Source organism: Hypoxylon trugodes, assembly GCF_022578975.1.
Source record: "Hypoxylon trugodes strain CBS 135444 unplaced genomic scaffold F4822scaffold_1, whole genome shotgun sequence".
Lineage (NCBI taxonomy): Eukaryota > Fungi > Ascomycota > Sordariomycetes > Xylariales > Hypoxylaceae > Hypoxylon > Hypoxylon trugodes.
The window spans coordinates 606383-626281 of record NW_026250016.1 but is presented as its reverse complement, the minus strand read 5'-3'; the positions used below and the strand labels follow the sequence as shown (position 1 = coordinate 626281).

The 19899-nt window shown below is 44.9% G+C and overlaps 4 protein-coding genes across 4 annotated transcripts; all 4 read left to right on the top strand.

The window, feature by feature from the left end:
• The first annotated feature begins 2995 nt into the window (after positions 1-2995).
• F4822DRAFT_5579 (guanine nucleotide-binding protein subunit beta) lies at positions 2996-4976 on the top strand. The gene is made up of 5 exons (XM_051463658.1): positions 2996-3434; positions 3534-4252; positions 4307-4396; positions 4453-4572; positions 4628-4976. The coding sequence occupies exons 1-5, from the start codon at positions 3305-3307 to the stop codon at positions 4646-4648; spliced, it is 1080 nt and encodes a 359-aa protein (XP_051319030.1). The 5' UTR covers positions 2996-3304; the 3' UTR covers positions 4649-4976.
• Positions 4977-9638: 4662 nt separating this feature from the next.
• F4822DRAFT_423723 (thioredoxin-like protein) lies at positions 9639-10569 on the top strand (the record flags this gene model as incomplete). The annotated part of the gene is made up of 2 exons (XM_051460021.1): positions 9639-10262; positions 10321-10569. The coding sequence occupies 2 exons, from the start codon at positions 9639-9641 to the stop codon at positions 10567-10569; spliced, it is 873 nt and encodes a 290-aa protein (XP_051319029.1).
• Positions 10570-13588: 3019 nt separating this feature from the next.
• Positions 13589-15998, top strand: F4822DRAFT_5449 (uncharacterized protein). The gene is made up of 2 exons (XM_051463638.1): positions 13589-15927; positions 15985-15998. The coding sequence occupies exon 1, from the start codon at positions 13907-13909 to the stop codon at positions 15851-15853; it is 1947 nt and encodes a 648-aa protein (XP_051319028.1). The 5' UTR covers positions 13589-13906; the 3' UTR covers positions 15854-15927; positions 15985-15998.
• Positions 15999-18046: 2048 nt separating this feature from the next.
• F4822DRAFT_423721 (uncharacterized protein) lies at positions 18047-18967 on the top strand (the record flags this gene model as incomplete). Its single annotated transcript, XM_051460020.1, has 4 exons — positions 18047-18235; positions 18315-18582; positions 18643-18771; positions 18831-18967. 4 exons carry the CDS (start codon positions 18047-18049, stop codon positions 18965-18967), a joined length of 723 nt encoding a protein of 240 aa, XP_051319027.1.
• Between the last annotated feature and the right edge of the window lie 932 nt (positions 18968-19899).

Below are 19899 nucleotides of genomic sequence, written 5' to 3'. Positions count from 1 at the left end.
TTTCCTGTTTATAATCGTACTGTGCTCCCAAGGTCTTACCCTACTTAGTTCGTTAGAAGGCTCGGAAGAGGTAGCCGAGCCATTTCCATTCGATCTAACAAGATATCTAACTTTGGGATGATTGCTGTTCTTTTTGCTGCTGGGAAACTGGGTTGCAACGAGAGCTACGAAGCTGGGGAGGATCCAGCTCCGGACCCTACGTTTTCGAGCGCAGTACCTTGCATAGGCGAGGATTGAGAGCGTCTCATTAACAAGGACCGTCAAGGCTAACGCGGTTAGGGCACCACCTAGAGACAATTATGGTACTGTATCCGCGTCGTGGGACCATAATAAGTATGGTTCGTGTCCCGTAGCGGCGGAGACTTGTTTGTGGTCGATCCCCGTTTTTGCAGGGGGCACTTTAATTGTGCATAATAAATTTATGGCCCTTGATACATACGATACTATGAGACCATAATTAGTTTGACGGCGAGTTGTGTGTACCGTAATAAGAATTGATACTAGATCAGATTAATTAGTTTTTGGAGGGATTCGCGGAATGAAATCTTGACGCGAGGAATTCAGTACTTCCTTGGAGATCTATTTGCATGATTGCTCAATCCTGTTTCTGCTGTTTGTAGGGGAGGAGGATATATATTTGTTGACGGTGCCGCCCTGCACAGTTTTAAATGCAGACAAGAATACTGACGGATTGAACGATGGTTGGCTGTGGATTTCTCGGCTGTGCCGCCAACGTAGAATTGGATGCGAGGAGGCTAATTTAATCAGTTGGGGGGGAACAACAGCTCCTGTCGAAGAAAACGCAACCCAGATCGTTTGATTAATCCGTGCGTGCTTTCACCAAGCAGCTAGCGACAGCGCAGCCGCCTCTGGTTGGTAAGCCGTCGGGCGAACAGAGAAAGTCTCCGGTTGGGCTTACAATTAATTGCGAGTCTGTGTTCCTATACGCTGTAGAACGACGATGGTGTGCGGACTGTATTCTCTCATCTCTACCTCGTTATCCATAGAAGCTTCATCAGTAGCTTGGCACCCTTGAACGTACCCTGGTCAAGTGAAATAAAAAATTATATATGAGGACCTGGGGTGGATTGGCGGATTGGATGGGTTGGATTGGAGCCGGATTAGGATTGGTAAGATTGGTGGAAAGACGCGGCGGATGAGTGAGCCACTTGAAATGAAAATAAGATCTATCTATCTATCTCAAAAACGCAACCCAGATCTTTTCTAGGTCTAATGAGTAAGTAATTAAGTAATTGATTGTATTTTCGCTAAGTGATGTGGTGATGATGGTATTAGGAAGAAAGACGGATAGTCAATAATAGTAATAAGTAAGTTAGAAAGTTAGAATAGGATCGTTAATAACTTATTTATCTAGAATGGCACAAGGTTGAATTATTTATTATACGTATGTACATACATGTACATACGCTACTGACAGTTACAATTACATGTATTATTCCGTAGCGGTTATTCCAACCACCTTTAGGTACATGACCTAAGCGGGCCGTTATGTAAGTACCGCTCAAATAGGGAAAGTATACCTTACTCGCTAAGTATGTACCTAAGAACTAAGATATGTGCGACGTAGTACTTATAATAACGAAAAGAATACCTTATTAGTCCTATTATCCCCCTTTTGAACATTTTGAGTGTCCTATCCTGTCCTAGTATAGGACCTAAAGCTTACACGTACGCACCTAGCCTACATAGTATATACACTCGGATCAATTTATCTATATATATATATATATATGTGTATATGCGTCTGATGATTGCATGTCGCTTACCGCATCATAGATTATCTACGCATTGGATTGATTATATGTATTATCAAGTACATTACTACGTAGAGGGTTGTTTAACGTTGGGTGCGTCTTCTCCAGTTGATTGATCCACTAAACAAATCTAAGAAATTGAACTTTGGAAGCAGTGCTGTTCGTTTTGCGGTCTAAGGCTTATTCAGCGGTGGAGATCTGCCTATGTACCTAGCTAAAAAAGAGGTACGTTAACTTTCTTTTTTTTTTTTTTTTTTTTTATAACGCGGATAGCTAAACTGTACCTAGGTAGCTTTTCTTTAGCTATTAAGCTTAGGTTCACGTTCTAATGTACGGTTATGGATACAGGGCTGTTCGATGTTTGTTCGTGCGGGCGATCTGCATTAGTTTATATGAATTAGATTTGTATATGTGTGGATGTAGGTAGCGATAGCCTGCTAGAGTTGTTAGAAAGTAAAAGGAGTAGCGAAGTAGGTGTGTAGAGTGTACCTAGGTAATAATGTATGTAAGATTAGAATTACGGATGCGTACCTAAGTACCTAGTCTACTCGATTCATGTACACTACGTATGCATAATTCACATGTACACATCTAGCATTCACCACGCATATCTATTATGGAATATGATATTTAAGATACTTATACGCCTAGGCCACCTGACATCTTCTTCATTACTTGCATACATGTACCTATGTAGCCTTACATAGTACATACCTCCTTCTACAGAGTGCGCTGCGCTGCACATGTTGTTGTATGTACGGTCCTTCCAGATCGCTAAACGCCGCCAAACTCTTGCCCAGTCTCTCTGCTCTGCTGCCTTCCTCATCTCCCGTAATCGTTATTTCGATTTCCGAAATCTCACTCTATTTTTCAATCTTCTTACCTTAAACTTACTACTTCTCTCTACATAACACGCCAATTCATTCAACAGACGTACGACACCCAACTACGAAAGTAACCTTCATTGAAGTTTCCTCTACTATTGATTAATCTACCTTTCTATCTACAGTTTAATTCAGCGATATACTTATTTCCCCCCGGTAAACGATAACGGCTAACCGGTCTTACCTACCTGGTTACTGATTGATCTATTTTCTTGTCTCTCTCACTCTCACTCTCGCTCTCCAAGTCAAGCCTAGCCCGGGGGGGGTGGACTCTCTTATTTTAATAATCTTTTTTTTTTTTTTTTTCCCTTCCCCCTTCCCTCCCCTAAAAAAAAAAAAATACCCATCTTAATAACTAAAAGGATACTGGTCGCTGGTCAGAGCACACACACTCAACAAGGACCCCCCTGGAGCTAGTCTTCTCCATCTCCCTCCTCACCCTTACCCCGAGTTAATCCAACCTCACACCTTTTCTCTCTTTTTTACCCCTTCGGTATCCTCTCCGCTATTCGCGAGTCCTAAATTCAATCTATCCACACCGCTCGACATTCGTCGCCCGTCGCCCATCAACCCGTCGTCTCATCCCAATTCTCCTGTGCTGTGCTCCTCGGTCTTTCTCTTCGACACATATCCATCGCCGCCGTCATGGATTCGCAACGGCCGAATGATGTGTCGCCCGAGGCCATGCAGGCGCGCATCCAACAAGCGCGACGCGAGGCTGAGAATTTGAAGGATAGGATCAAGCGAAAGAAGGATGAGCTGGCCGACACTACTCGTGAGTATTGTCCATTTCCCAATTTATAATTGTTTTTATCCGACTCTTTGGTGTGGTCTATTGCGATCTGGTCTGACTTACCGTGTTCGTCGCTTCTAGTCCGCGCTGTTGCGCAGCAATCTCACGAGTCCATTCCCCGAAATCAGTTAATGAAGACGAAGCGAACGCTGAAGGGACATCTCGCCAAAATCTATGCTATGCACTGGTCGACTGATAGAAGACATTTGGTATCCGCCTCGCAGGATGGAAAGCTGATTATTTGGGATGCATACACGACGAACAAGGTCCACGCCATTCCGCTACGGTCATCATGGGTTATGACCTGCGCTTACGCACCAAGCGGTAATTATGTTGCCTGTGGTGGTCTCGACAACATCTGCTCCATTTACAACCTCAACCAAAACCGAGACGGTCCAACACGCGTCGCTCGTGAGCTCTCCGGTCACGCCGGCTACCTGTCTTGCTGTCGATTCATCAACGACCGGAGTATCCTTACCTCATCCGGTGACATGACCTGCATGAAATGGGATATTGAGACTGGAACTAAGGTCATGGAATTCGCTGACCATCTAGGCGACGTCATGAGTATCAGCCTAAATCCTACGAATCAAAATACCTTTATATCTGGTGCCTGCGACGCCTTCGCGAAGTTATGGGATATCCGTGCCGGTAAGGCTGTGCAGACGTTTGCTGGCCATGAATCCGATATCAATGCCATTCAATTCTTCCCGGATGGGCATTCATTTGTTACTGGTTCCGATGATGCAACATGTAGGCTGTTTGATATCCGAGCAGACAGGGAGCTCAACCTCTACGGCGTAAGTACATGTTATGTAAGCTTGTTCTTCGTCAGTACTAATCCTTCGGCGCAGTCTGAATCTATTCTATGCGGCATCACGTCCGTCGCTACTTCTGTTTCCGGTCGTTTACTATTTGCCGGTTACGACGATTTCGAGTGCAAGGTGCGTTTCATTTGCTTATGGTCGCGAATTAGGCCTCGGTAACTGACGGTTTATAGGTATGGGATGTTACAAGAGGAGAGAAGGTTGGATCTTTGGTGGGCCATGAGAACCGTGTCAGCTGTTTGGGCGTTAGCAACGATGGCATCAGCTTGTGCACAGGTTCTTGGGACTCGGTGGTACGTATTGATATTGTTGGAACCAACCTGACAGAAATGCGCTAATAGTTTGTAGCTCAAAATCTGGGCGTACTAAGACTGATGAAGCCCGCGACAATGCGCCGTCGAGATCGTTGCATGAAACGTCGTCATGCTTTCTCATCGAATGAATATTTCGAACTAATTTCAACCTGATGCCCATCTCTTGAGTAGTTGAGATTTAGTGTGATCAGGACGAAGTCACGACAGCCTTTCTCGGCACCTATTTTCCTTACTGGCCTACGTTATACTCGATTCCCCTCGACGACTCTTTGCTGCCGCCGACCGAGGAGCCAGAGGACTGTATAGTTTTTTTCCCCCGGTCTTGCCGCCTTGATACCTCCATAATTGTCATGTTTATCTCTGTCTTCGACCTGTCGACTATTCGGCTAATATACGGCCTTGGGGTTAACCAAACGTCGCCAAATGCCGTCCAGTCGAATTTCTGCTCTAATGCCGGGAAATTTTTGGGCTTCCGAGTCTGGTAGGGCAGAAATGCGATCTAATGGATAAAGCTTCTTTTTTCTTTCGATCCTCGGCCTTTGCTTCCATTGTGGTTTAGTTAAAAATTTACGGCAACTTGATACAGGGATGCAGTCTTCTGCCCTATCAGGAGATATGTTGATACGAAAAGGCTTTTTGACCCGGAAAAAAACTACTATTGCGCGTCTGCTTGATTCCTATTTATTGCCTTTACTTGCCATCCCTGATTCTCACAATGGCGGATGGAGTGGAGGTATTGATATCTTTTTTTTGTGGATAAAGGGCAAAATCACTTGAGCGTGGTGGCCTACTTTTTTTTCAGCCTGGTGGGAGGGAGAGAGGGAAGAGGAGAGTAGTGCAGTATTAAGGCTTTGGTGACAGCTGGCTATTCTGCAATTGTTCCCAAGAGATCGCCCCTCGCCGGCGTACCCTTTTGAACATGAAGGGGATAGAGTCGGCTGGGTGCAGTTGAAGTAGGGGCAGGAGGAACACATTCGCATCCGGCGTCACACCGGCCCTTCACTTTACTGTCTGTACCATAGTCATGTCATATTGAACGCTGAAATCATCCAAACTAATAGGGTATTTAAGAGGCTAACTTCTCGATCTCTGTTCCATACGTGATGAACTTCATTAGCAAATTGGTGTTAAGTGCCCCTAATAATATTTTCGATCGTATTGTTCTCCTTTCGTATTACGAACTAGATAGGGTGTACGAATTAGAATCTCCGTGGCGATAAGGCATGGGCACGCCTGCTCCCTTCTGAACGTTTACTAGTATGTTTACAGCATTTAAGAACATGCTTGATTTGACTTCCATCGACGTAGTGGCCCCTACACGACATGATTACCTAGGTAACTCTTTTCTATCCGATCAGAATACTCTTGAGCAGCATGTTTAGCTTGAATATATACTGTTTAAGATAGGTCGTAACTGGATCATCATAGGTGGCTCGGTTCAAGTGGTTCAAGTCTTTCTAGCACCTTCCGGTGTTGGGATACTCCGGGTGTTGAGTTCTACATTAACCAACACCACTACTCCCTTCGCAATTCTTAGGGTCAATACTGCTGCTCAAATTACTTCATACCGCCTTGATCGTCGAGACACTTATGGATAAACAGATTTCGAATTTCTCATAGCAAGGCCTCTAGATAGGGTAAGCGGAAAGGAGGACGATGAATGAACCCATTCATACCAGAATTGCATACGTATAGTGGAGGACGACGTATCGGAGACAGGAGAGCCCATACGCACCTAGGTGCTCAGGTACTTGAGTATATATCACTAGAGGTTAGCTGGAATTTCTCCTCGGCGGTTGGTATTTCCTATATTCCCCAATCATTGATACTTCTTAACAATAAAGGATATTGAATATATCGACGCCTAAATTGTTAAATGTCGAGATGGTGGGTACCACCTCACAATGTCCATGTGGTATGAGAAAAAGGCGAAGTAGCTCTAGAGAGGATGCTGTCATCTTTAGACGCATCGGCCATAGTAGTCATCAGGGTCAAAACCTGTAATCGAGATGAGCTATGGGCAGGTATTATAGGAGACAGAGAAACGATAATGTATATCAGCAGGTTCATCAACAGACCATATCTTGTATCTATCAGACCTATCCCGCGTGTACAATCAGAATATTCAGCACGCGTCTTTAATACTGCGGGTCCATCCAAATATGTGTGAAAGTAGCAAGTCGGTTGGGGAGTGTCGAATGTTGCACTAGGTTTTTAGTAAGATACAAACATCTATGTTTAGTATATAGGCATCCGGCTCTCTCTTGGCGCTGCCTCTTGTGTATGTCAAGCATTTCCAGACGAATAAGTACTCACTTGTCAGGTAAGATATAACCCAATGGGCTGGCTGTTAAGCTTCATTTTAACTACCTAACCAGCATGGGTATGGGTAGATATGCTATGGCTGCTAAAGCTATGGCATGTTGAGCGTGATTATATCAATGGCGTTTTCTTCCCATGCAGAAAGAAGGTCAGTCAGAACTTGAAACTGATATAACAAGGCCATTATAATATATCTGAGTTTACATATCGCTCACCGCTTTGATTAGTTCTTTACTAGTGAGAACTAATAACACATAAAGAAGTAGATTAAATTGACGGGGTTATATGCTGTGTCATAGTTGCATTGCTTTGTTATAATTAAAAGAGAGAAAAATAATTTCCATCGTGAAACAAAGAGAAAAGAAGCGGTGATATGATACTTGCAAGTTGTTTACACAGCCTACCTCGAGCTCAAGGTACATGAAGAAATTCCAGTTATTTTTAGAAAATGTGGCTACCCCCTTTTCCTTCGTTCACCCCGGTATTCGCCCCCAACTCGTTCTAGTCTTTTGTTATGCCTCATGCCTCGAGTCAATGCGCACATGTGTGCCATGTGCCATCGAAGTTCTAGAATTGTTTCGCAACTCTGTAAGGAAACATGCATTTTCTATGGTTCGTAATGGCGGTAAGGCTAGTGGCGTTGTCTTCCCTTCTTTTAATCTTCTCGAACTAACAGAACAATGCGATACAGCCCTTTTAGCTTGTTGACCATGTGGTCTAATGTCTAACCCCCTGCTTCGTTCTATGTTAGTGGATTGGATCCGTGATGATTTGACAAGGGCTGAGTTCTAGTTCCTCCAACGTCGACGTCGTATTTAGTTACCGTAAGCAGCGTTGTTTATGAATTCGCAACTCTTCATTACACTACGTATTCTATATTTCTGATTAGGCTGTTGAAAGGTTGGGTTGGTTGGTTAGCCTCGCCTCAGTTTCGTCGAGTGTAACTGTCTCCTATCTTCTCTGTGTATGCATTTTCCTAAAGTGGAAAACGAGATAGTACCTCCTTACATATATGTACCCTTTTTATTATTAGAACGAATTGGGCTTAGCATGACGTAGTCCGAATTGAAATGTAGTGCGCTATTAGTATCCGTATGTGATATTTTTCTATACCAATCAACAAGACAAAACGATATGACACCTCCTACTCCTTCTCCTGTCTGTGGCCAACATAAGAAATTCTCCGGTTCGCTAATCGCGTTTCGACGTTGGATGTTGAAACAAATATCGAAGCAGCGTGGGAATGGTTCGGTACCGTTGATGATCAACGCTTTCTATCTTTATTTACGTACCTAGGTATGGGGTTTATCATATCATGCATCTAAGATATAGTAATTTCCTCGTCGATAGGAGAAATTCGTGTTCTCGATCTCGGGACTTGAACTAGTATCGTCATCCCCCCGGATCCCCTTTTTTTTCTCTGTGGGTATGTATATACTAATGTACACAACATGTCGTACTATTAGACATACATTTGTTAATACTTGTCGAATATATGGTGATTCTATTCTTCTTTCAGACTTTACTTGAATTTTATCTATTAGTTATGTTACAATTATCTCCATAATGTAACATTATAATACTTGCTATAACGGCAAAATAAATTATCAACTCTTACCAAGGCAATAATAAGTGTAAATATAGGACATTGTAGGTATTGTACGAAGGGCGGTGTTTCGTAAAGAAATTAATTGGGAGTTGGTTCTCACCCATGTTTGCTTTCCACGTTTTAATCCTTGTCGGTGTATCGCATTGATGCCGCGCAACTTGACGAACGTGTCTGCGTGTGTACATCTCCATGCACTGTACGTATGTATACCCATCTAATCTAGTTGATGTACGTGGGCGACTTGGCGACTCCGATGCGATCTCTATTGTGTCCTCTTTTTTCTTTCGTCGCACGTGTAAATGACTTGCAGTTGAGGGAGCGTTTTTGTATATATGTCCGTGTCTAGCTGAATATATCTATTTTATTCTTTTATCTCGGTCTACTATTCTTGTTTCTAGTTGCTTTTACGACGGAGATCACCGAATAATAAATCCATTTACGAGGGGGCAACTTGCATGTACATATGTAAGTACAAATTATACAATTATATGTATACACGTACCTATGTATATCCTTGGAACATTAATGTTAGAAAAAAACACGTTATCAAAATCCGACATGGTTGGTGGAACCTGCATATTCTCTAACTTAGCGCGCTCGTTGATTAGCTACCAAGTACTGAGGCTAGTCCTAAAGCGGGCTCGCTTTGTGGCGTCTGAAACATCCTGACGCATACCAAAATACCGTTCCTCCGAACATTACTGCCTCCTTCGACTCTTCCTTTTCCTATTAGTCCATTAGGTCGCTTTAGGCATTATTCCAGAACCGTTCCTTTTTTTTTTTTTTTTTTTTTTTTTTTTCTTCTTACATTCCCGACGAAACCCAATCCTCGTCCCATCTCATCTCATCCCATCCCATCACCCATTCCCCTCTCCATTCCATTTCGTTCCCACCATCCATCCATCCCTTGCAAACATTGGACCGCCCGCCGCGTTGCATTATCAGCCTATCTTATTTCCTCCACTACCTAGTTAGAGCCTTACAGGCTCCCTTGTTCTTCCTTGTCTTCCTAGTTAAAACTAGTTAAGTTACCTTGTCTCGCCCACACCGACTAGACAAATCGCATATATCAACCCTCCCACCCCATCATCTGCTTCCTTCGTGTTGGCCCATCATGACTTCTACCTCCGCAAACGCAAACATCAACCCTACCCCTGCTCAGGAAGAGTTCCAAGATTTCCTCGAGAAGAACACAGACAAAGGTTCACGAGTACACCCAGAGGACCGAGACCACGCCAGGAGAGAGGCCGAAAACAGTGACGAAGACGAAGAGGACCGGTTCCGTAACGCCCAGATAGAAGCAGCCATGCGCGTCCCCACATTGAACGGCGACGTGAAGTTGCCTCCGGCCAGTTTCGACTCGGGCCGCAGCACGGGCGTAAAGGGCGTCATTGCCGACGCTCGCGCCTACGAGCAAGCCCGCCAGAGCAAGTGGCGGAATAGGGTCCGCGCTGCCCGTCAATCCGTATTCGGGAAGGGCGACCTATCTCGAACCTCTGAATCGCACAGCGGCGAAAGCGATGGAGACGAAGACGAAGACGCTTTCCTAAAGGAATGGCGAGAGGCGCGAAGACAGGAGCTTGAGAGGGAAGCGAGGAACGGCATCCGCAATCGCAGAACAAGCCCGAGCCTAAGGATGTTCGGGCGCTTAGACACTGTCGACGCACTAGGATATTTAGATGCTATTGAAAAAGTGGGGAGAGAAACTGTCGTTGTAGTATTCGTCTATGATCATGAGGTTAGTCGATACATCACGTCAGGATTGATGAGAACTATATATGCTAACTAGACAATAGTGCGAAGTATCTCGTCTCATTGAATCAACCTTGAGACCATTGGTCACGGAACATCCTGAAGTTCATTTCGTCAAAGTCCACTACGAAGATATCGAGTTCGACAATGCTGCTGTCCCTACCATCCTTGCATATCGAAACCAAGGCGACTTGTTCGCGAACTTAACGGGGATTATCGACATGATTCCCGACGACGAAGATTTCGACAGCGACTCATTGAAGAAGATCTTCATTAAGAACAGTATTATATAAAAGTTCACAAGGTCAATCCTCGCAAGCGTACGCTGGCGTTACTGCTTCGAATATACAACTACAATCTCTACTGTCGTGACAGCGCGCCTAGTATTTGGCACTACTTGAGCTGACGTCCGACACTTGAAAGACGCAACACCGCAATAATCAAGCCCACGCCAAGATAGCTTTGCGCTCCCTTAATAAGCGCGGTACATTGGCGAAGGTCAACTTAGCGAGAATCCTATTTTACATTTAGGAATGCTATAGTTCCGCCTTGATCGCCCGCGCGCGTCCCCTTTCCACTCGCACAGCTGCACAGCTAGTTGTCTGCACAGAGGACTACCTAACTAAATAGGGGTCAACCCATTTACGTTGGGCTCATGAACGGATGGTGGAAGCAGTAATGATAATGATGGGAGAGATGAAGAGAATAAGTACGACCGAAGCCGTGATTTAGGAGGATAAGCGGGAAGCAGGGACACGGAGCTATGGCTTCTACGATACCCCAATTGGTGTTTTTAACGGTTAAGGATTATTAAAAGGCATAGGCGGAGTTGATCCAGCTCATACAGTAGGCTATCTGCTAAAATCATAACCCTAGTCGTCATAATTGGCGATAGATATCCTGAGGGTTCTAATATCATTATTAATTTGCCTTTGAATTGTCCATATATTTTGTGAAGTAGTTTGGAAGGAGTGGTGCATTTTGATGTATGTATGTGTTGGATGCCTTTCTGAGCCTCATTTCTTACATCTTATTATGTTGCATTAGTCTGACATTATCCATTATCCATTTGGACCAGTAATATTATGTAATTGGTAGTAGCCTACCTATATGTAGATATTTTCGTAGCTACCTAACTTAGCCGAAATACTAAATTGACTGGTTTAACAGTTTATGTATAGGTAAGTTATTCGTTTGAGCATATTTGTTGGTAACGACAATGCGCAAGCGCGCCAACTCAATGATCGAAGTTAATTGCTAGGCGAGTACCTACATGTATATATAAGTATTTATATTTCCATTCATCTTTATTTTCCACGTTGGAACTGACGCTATAGTCGAAATATGTTGACATGGTCAAATTCGACCCGAATACGCAGGTATTTACCTATTTAGATGTGTATTAATGCCTGACATAATATCAATAAGAATGCCTAAACAAATCTGAAGCGGTTCCTACCGAGTGGTATAACGATACATATCAATTAGCGTGTCGTTGTAGCATTTGGCTCACATTGTACCTACATACATATATGTAGTACTATGTATATTTCTGTCACTTTGCTACTTCATGTACCTGCTGTATCCCGAAAGGTACCCCACCCCCACCGTCCCTCTACTTCTTATCAACAATTTCAACCAGCTAGCATCGACCAACAAATGCACTTTCCCATCTTCGTCATGTCCCCCCTCTATTCAAAGTTGATAAAAGCTCAAGCAACCGAAACCGCGGCTTGGATTGGATACGTTTTAATTTCCTGGCTCCCTTCATTTTCCCTTTTCGATTTTTAACTCGGAAATATTATGAAATGAAAGAAGAAGAAGAAAAAAAGAAGAAAGCCAGAATTACATATGCAACGATATGTGCTTAGGTCATATGACATATTAATATTGCTTTTTATCAGTATTTCACTTAAGTACGTGGGGAATTCAGGCGCTTTATTAGGTAACCTCGGAGCTAATAAGCAAGCGGGCAACGGGCAACGGGCAAGCGGGCAGCAGGCAAGCAAAGGAAGATAAATTGATGGATCCATTGCTGTAAATCGCCCCTAGTGCCGATCTCCACCTGACCACATGTACGCACTTAAACAACCTATGGAGATATGGAGATGCTTGTGTTTAGTTCTTATATTGAGCTTGTTCTGTTTTCGTATGGATCCATAGATCTTAGGATATCATCTGCTGACCGAGCTAGGCGTCAGACGTGAGCGGTCGGCCTTCTTATATTCGGGGAATCAGAGCATTCGATGATTTACCTAGATTCCTAGGTACCAACGACCACCAGCTGAACCCTGCCAGGTGATTGCCTGGTCTTAGCGTATACACCCGACCTTCTCCGTGTACATAGGTTAGTTGTACAAACATTCAAGGAAACACCTGAGGTATTCGGATGGGAAAAAATAAATAAAATAAAAAGTTACTTCGTTTCACAGTGGCATAAACCCCACACTTACCTCCACTTAGCGATTACATGTATGTACAGTGGAAAGTAGGTACGGTGCACGGTGAGGTTAGGCGCGATAGAGAGTCTGGTGTTCATAGTGCCTGAGGTGCCTACCCGTAGAACGGACCCTGCACGTACATGTAAGTACTTACTTTAGGTACATTGCGATACCCCGCCCCCTCCATGTCCATCCGCGCCCGCCGCCATACGTAAGATACTGGCTTAACCAAGAATGGGACATTGATGTTTAAGGCAGCTTCACGGTCTTGCCTACCTTCAACAACCTTTACCTATACTGCCCTCAACTTATCATAGCGCTACCTAACCTTACCCATTCAACTTTCGTCTTTCTATCTTCGTTTCTTCGTTTCTTCATTTCTTCATTTCCTCCTTTTCCCACCATAATACGAACAATTCCCGGCCTGTCACCAACAAAAACAACCATCTTGATGAGCCTTACAGTGTGCGTGCGTATCATTTCTTTCCGTGTCTCATCTCGTCTTACCCTGACTTGCCCTTCTCTGCCTACCTCATACATACCTACATACATACATGTACGTATGTAGTATCCATCTAAGGCATCTATCTACCTATACATTGTATCTCAACCTGATTTCTCAGGTAACATGGCCATAGGCAGGTATCGGATACTGGAACTTACCTGACTTGCCCCATCTGCATCTCCATCCATCCATCCATCCATCCAACCTACTACCTACTATCTTTTCCTCAGACACCTACCTGTTTGACCCAACACGAGGCTATAACTCAGTTTCCCTCGTCTTCGTCCCCGTCACAAAAATCGTTTCTCGAAATACGACTCATTTGTCGCTTCCGAGATATCTTAAGAAACATACGCGAGACAAGGCAACTAACCCTTCCCTTGTCTATTTATCTAGGCACCTAAGAAACTATAGCAGCAGCAGCCTTGGACCTCTCTAATCCATTATATGCAACTCGGGACTTCCGACTCATACTCCTACCTCCCCACAGTTGCCCCGTTTACCTGATACGAATATTCACGCCCACCTCTCTCACCAAAAAGCCCCGCATTGCACTTTGTTTGCCCACCTGCCTGTCTTCAGCCTACTTGCATTCAGTCGTCCTTCGTCCGGTTTACCACCCCTCCTTGGTAAACTCGAGGTATGACGTGATCTAGCAAAAAAGGCTTCTTATTCTACCACGTAATGGAACAGCCTGAACCCTCGACACCCACTATACCGACTGCTGTTCCGCATTCAACCACCGATCGTACTACTAATACTCCTGATACCGCCGCATCTGGGTCGAGTTCACCAAACACTCTCGACCAACTCTCCAACTCCGTCCCATCCCTCCGATTTCCCCGACCGCTGGGCAACCGACAACTTACCAACTGGGTTTCGTCCAGCTCGCCCGACATAATGCAGCCCGAAACCTTCCCCGACGATGACCCTAGCTTGGCCGAGCTGGGTTACGATGTCATCGGCACCGATGGAGAGAGCCAAGCCGAGTCTACTGCTAGCTCCCTCGATTATCAAAGACCCGATGACGTCCGAAGCTTGGCCGGCACCGATACCGGCACCGACGTCGATACCAACGAAGCCGATACCGATTCGTCCGATGATGAAGAGGAGGAAGCTATAACACTAGACAATGACAAGGCTGCAATGAGCACAATCAGCAGTACTATCGTCGATTATAACGGTGAAACAGACGACGATGATGCCGATGTGGAGACTCTTGCAAATCAAAGCCTCGAGCACCCTACTGATTTCTCTCAGCATGGGCTCCCAGGCTTACTCCGTCAAGCACAGATAGACCAGAGCCAAGCTCGGGAGGCCCTTCGAGGGATGCACAACCCATCCGTGGAAGATATGGAGTTGAGCGAAGATGCGAACGAGACATTATCCTCTTCAGAACAAACCTCGCTATCATCCCGCTGTTTAGAGGTATATCAGCTAGCGCTTAGATATATCCAAGAACATCGTCGTATCCTAGCAGTCCTGTCCGGACTTGCTGTCCTCTACAGCCTTGTCGTCACCGGCAAGCACCTATTTTCTAACTCACCGACCTCGAGAGTTCTATCTACGGTCCCGGTGGCTTCGGTATCTTCTGCGGTCGTCCCGTCTACTATTGGTGGTCCCGTATCTACTTCTCTGACGACATCACCTTTGATGAATACTCAAACGCAAAAGGCCTTGCAGACCGGTAGCTCGCCGAGTAGTCTTGTCCTGATAGCACTAGGAAAAGACAAGGCCCAGATAAGTGCCTCTAACCAGTCTCATCAAGAAACCATCTGCTCGGCGGAACTATATGACCGCAATGAAATTATTGTGAAAATCCCACAGAATGTGAAGTCTACCTGGCTATCAAGAGACGCTATTCTTATTGCCGTGAGTCGAGGTATCTACGACATTCCAACCAAGGTTTCGTCTGTAGAGGAGGGCTTCCTGATCGAGGTGCCCCTTGAAGAGGCTCACGATGTCTTGGCCGTTTCCATCGCAACGACCTGGAAGCCCAAGGTTAAGGAGACATTCCATGTCGACTTCGGCAGGAATAAATTCATAGGTGCTCTAGATGCTGGCAAGCAAATGGTTAAGGGGTTCGCGCAGAAATTCGTCGACACCGTCAACGAGACAACCGCGTGGGTTGAAGAGACTTATATTCCGGCTCTAGATGTAATGTCGAAACAAGTCTGCAGTCAAACATCGTCTGTCTCGGATTCCCTTCTACAAGGACTTAGAGATACTGGCAACGCTATTATCGGCCTCCCCTCTCATCTTACGTCCCAGGTTGTCGACCAAATCAGACTATCATTAAATAATGACGTACTCTCCCAACGCCGTCACCAACTCCAACTACAGTTGGTACGAGATGTACAGAATCTACGCGATGAACTTTCCTTGCGTTACCTCTCTGCGCAACTGAGATCTAAGCTCTGGTGGTTGCGAATACAGGGGAAACCAGAGGAATACCAACGCTACCTGACAAAGGCCGAGAGTTACCTGAAAGAAAGGGTTGCCGGTGCCAAAGTGGCAAGGCAAGATAGGGCCGAACGCGTCAAGAAACAGATCCGATCCCGACGAAAGGATGAGCGCCGCGAAACAAGAGGTTCCTTCTGGAACAAAGGCACGGGGTCCTCTCAAGCTTGACTTACTCCTTCTAAATATTTTATATCATACGGTCGGCTAGGGTCAACTCAGGGACGGCGTTAGGCTCTGGTGATGTATTGGTCTTTGCTAGTTATTTTGCTTTTGGTCATTTCATCCTAACACTACTGCAGAGCCATCCAGCGATTCCCCCTCCTAAATCTCCGCTTCTCTTCCATAGCTCTTCTATCTCGCTGGCAATGCATGTATGTATGTAAGGGTGGACGGCTAGGGATATGATAGGACATTCTATTTCCTTTACCTTTTCTCGTTTGAGTGTCCGGGGTTACTCAGGAATACCAAGGGTCATACGCAATACGTTTACCATGTTCTCACGGCCGAACGTTCGTATTCGCCGACGTCGTCGCGGGAGAGAGGAACATTTAACGAACTCGGATGGACCACTCTTTAGGGGGGGTTACCTTTTAATTGTGCTCTCTCCGAGTGCTCGAGGGTCGTCGCCTCGATTTAGTGATGGTTGGTCAACGGAACTAGGACTCGAAGAATCATTCTAGTTAGTAGTTGACAAGTAGACGTCGGGCAATGCATTGCTTTCGTGGCTGTACCTTTTTTTTTTCCTTCGTTCTTTTTTGATTGGACTATACGTGATTCAATGTTTACCACGCCTGGGTAGTATATGAGCTGTGTTGATATGTGTCTTGGGAAAACCACGACAACGTTGCTATTCAATCGACCCCCGTTGTTTTGTTCCTTTCTTTGCAGTAAACCCAATATTTCCGCGGGCCCTTAAATAACTTATTAATATGTCTAATCCTATTCTATTGTGCGTTTTACATATATCTATCATTACTCTTTTCCAATGTTGCTTCAATAGTCGGGGCCTAGCCATCAACAATGCGTCCCAATTTGTGATATACTCTCTTAAGTGCTTCTATGATTACTTCTCCTTGATCATGCACATACTTTATCTCTACTTAATATGAAGACGACACTAACTAAATAATTATTACATTTTCTCCCCTCTCGCGTTTATATACTGTATATACTTTAAATACCTAGGTATCGATTTAATATTCAAATAATTGCATATATGTGTAGGTTTTTGCAGCTATTACGAACTAAGGGATGTAATTTGTCTACTATTAAAAGGCAGAAAGGTTTCATACTGTCGATAATGTTGCGGTACGTACCGAGGTACATGAGGGGTACGTTGGTGAGCTGACTTCCTGTGACAGCTGCTTGTCAGGTGGGCTATTCCTAACATTGAACATGTAGATACTTCGATAGTACATATGTAGTGGGGGTTTGGTGCCCGATTTAGGGAACCTTGTCACTTGATTTGAAGGTTTAACTGCACTGTAAACAAATGGATATCTCCTAGCCTTAGGTACCTGCCTAGGCTTATAAGCTCTTGCCCATTGCCCAGGGGTAAATCTAGGCCCGCACTATTTGACGATTGGTACCTTTAGAACCTTAGATTATTATCATAATTAAGGAGAGAGGGGCGAGGGGCAACTCTTTAAAAGAGAAAAAAAAGAAAGAGACCCCACCCCCTCGTTCGGTTCTACAGGATTTGTTATTTGACTTGAGGGAACCTGGAACCATCACAAACCGCCAAAACCTCCAAACATTTCAACCTAATACCACATTATTTTCCTTACCCAATCTTCTTATTGCGTCTTTGTATACGACCCGAAAAAAACAAATACGGTACGTCTTGTTTACATATTAACTACTTGCATAACTTCCCTTTGGATCAAATCACCTGCATCAATTTTGAGATTTGGTTTACATAAGGGAGGTAAGTACCTACCTACCTATTGATTTGGTCGAGTCTGGATTGTAGCACACATTTGGAGTGAAAGAGAGAGAGAGAGAGAGGTGGTGTGTGTGTGTGTGTGTGGCGGTGGGGTAGCATATCCGACGGTGTCACTTTTTTTTTTTTTTTCCTCCTACACTTGTTTTCTTTTTACACTATATCTCCTTACTTTAACCTACCTTGCCTTACCTTACCTACTTTCTCCTCTTAGCTACCTAATCACTCATTTCTCTAACCTAACCAGCCTATTTCCCTCCTATTTCATTCAGAAAACTTCCCCGCCAAGGTAAATAAACACGATCAAGCTAGCGCTAGTGACCAACACCCCTCTTCTATCTATGTCGCATTTTCGCTACTTATATATCAACTTCTACTTCGTCGCATTCTTCTAATATTCCTATGTAGCAATATTCAACATGAGCTCTACTGAGAACACCGAGCCCAAGGTCGAGGAGACCAAGCCTCTCACCTCTTCGTCGGTCTTCTCCATGTTCGGCGGCGGCGCAAAGAAGGAGAAGAAGGATGAAGATGAGGACCGCGGCGATGTTTCCGGTAGCGCCAAGGCCCAGCGTGAGGCCGCTGCTGCCGCGAAGGGTGACGATGAAGTACGTACATACCCTCCACCCTCCACGAACCCCTCTTTCTTGTCGCTACGGCAGCGCTAACAATATTGGACCTATACAGGAAGAAGCCCCCGAGTCGGAAGATGTCCACTTCGAACCCATCCACAAGCTCACCGAAAAGGTCAAGACCGTGACACATGAGGAGTCTGAGGAAGAAATATTCAACATGCGCTGCAAGATGTTCAAGTTCACGCAGGATGCTGATGGGAAGGGCGAATGGAAGGAGCGTGGCACCGGCCCTCTTCGTCTTCTGAAGCACAAGGAGAACGGCAAGATTCGTCTAGTTATGCGACGAGACAAGACCCTCAAGGTCTGCGCCAACCACTATAGTATGTTATCTTGATCTCCTACTCACGACATACCGGCAACTAATCGCCGCGACCATCTAGTTACCCCCGACATGACGATCGCCCCCATGTCGACCAGCGACCGCGCTTGGCTCTGGAACGTAGGCGCTGACGTTAGCGAGGGCGAACCTGAGGCCATCACTGTCTCCGTCCGCGTAGCTAACGCCGAAAGTAAGTTACGAGCCCTACTGAGAGTTGCTACATTAACTAATGCATATCACCCCCACTAGACGCTCAGCAGTTTAAGGAAGCCTGGCTCAAGGCTCAGAAGGACAACGAGGTCCTATTCGGCGAGGCTAAGGCTGAGGAGACCAAGGGTGAGACCAAGACGGAGGAGAAGAAGGAGTCGTCTGCTGCCTCTTCGTAAAAGGCGGCTATATTAACGTTGAAGGCGGTCTAACCCCGAATGAATTTGGGTACTATGGAACCCTTACCTCACCCATACCCCGTCTCCCCCCCTAGCGCAGAGGGAGTGTTAAAGGGTTGCCCCGTGGAAGGCTTGGAAACACGGGCATGATTGGAGCGGTGTGTGGAGTAGTTACGGACGATAATGATAACGAGGACGAGAGGGAGAAAGATAATTAGATAGTCTAAAGGTGGCTGAGCACCGAAACCCCCCCCATATGTCACGACATTTTGTCCCCTGCAAATCACTTCACGATAAATAAAACGCTGATCCTCCCCAAAATACGATTTTTTGACGTTATCAATAATTGAAGAAGGTCGAAAATTGATACTTACTTAGGTAATGAAGAACTCTTAATTACTTATGATTGACTTGATGAATAAAATATAAGAATATTTATGAGGATGAGGACCTAGAATATATTATGTTCGCTATCGTGAATCGACATGATATGGTGCTTAGGTACTTCCAGATGTACTCCCCCCGAAGATATGATGTGGATTAGGTAATACAAATACATCCATGTACCTAATCTGCACACGGCAACTACAATCATATGTAGTGTACCTACCTACCTAGGTAGATTACGTACCTACTACGAAATAGATGCATGACAATGTGGTAGTAGCTCTTAGATATATAATTTTGAAAGTTGCACCTTCCATCAGGCAGCAAAGCTTTCAATAGGAACCACGTGACTTCGCGAAATTTATCGGCGGGCTTCGATTGTATTTCAACGCGTCCCCTCATCTCCACCAAATTACAACATCTGAATATTCAAACGTAAAAAAGTTAACGACTACGACTTATCATTACGACACCAATTCCCCAGTATTTTCGTTGATTATTGATATCTACTAGATATCACCTGTGGAAACGGTTTTAATTCCCCA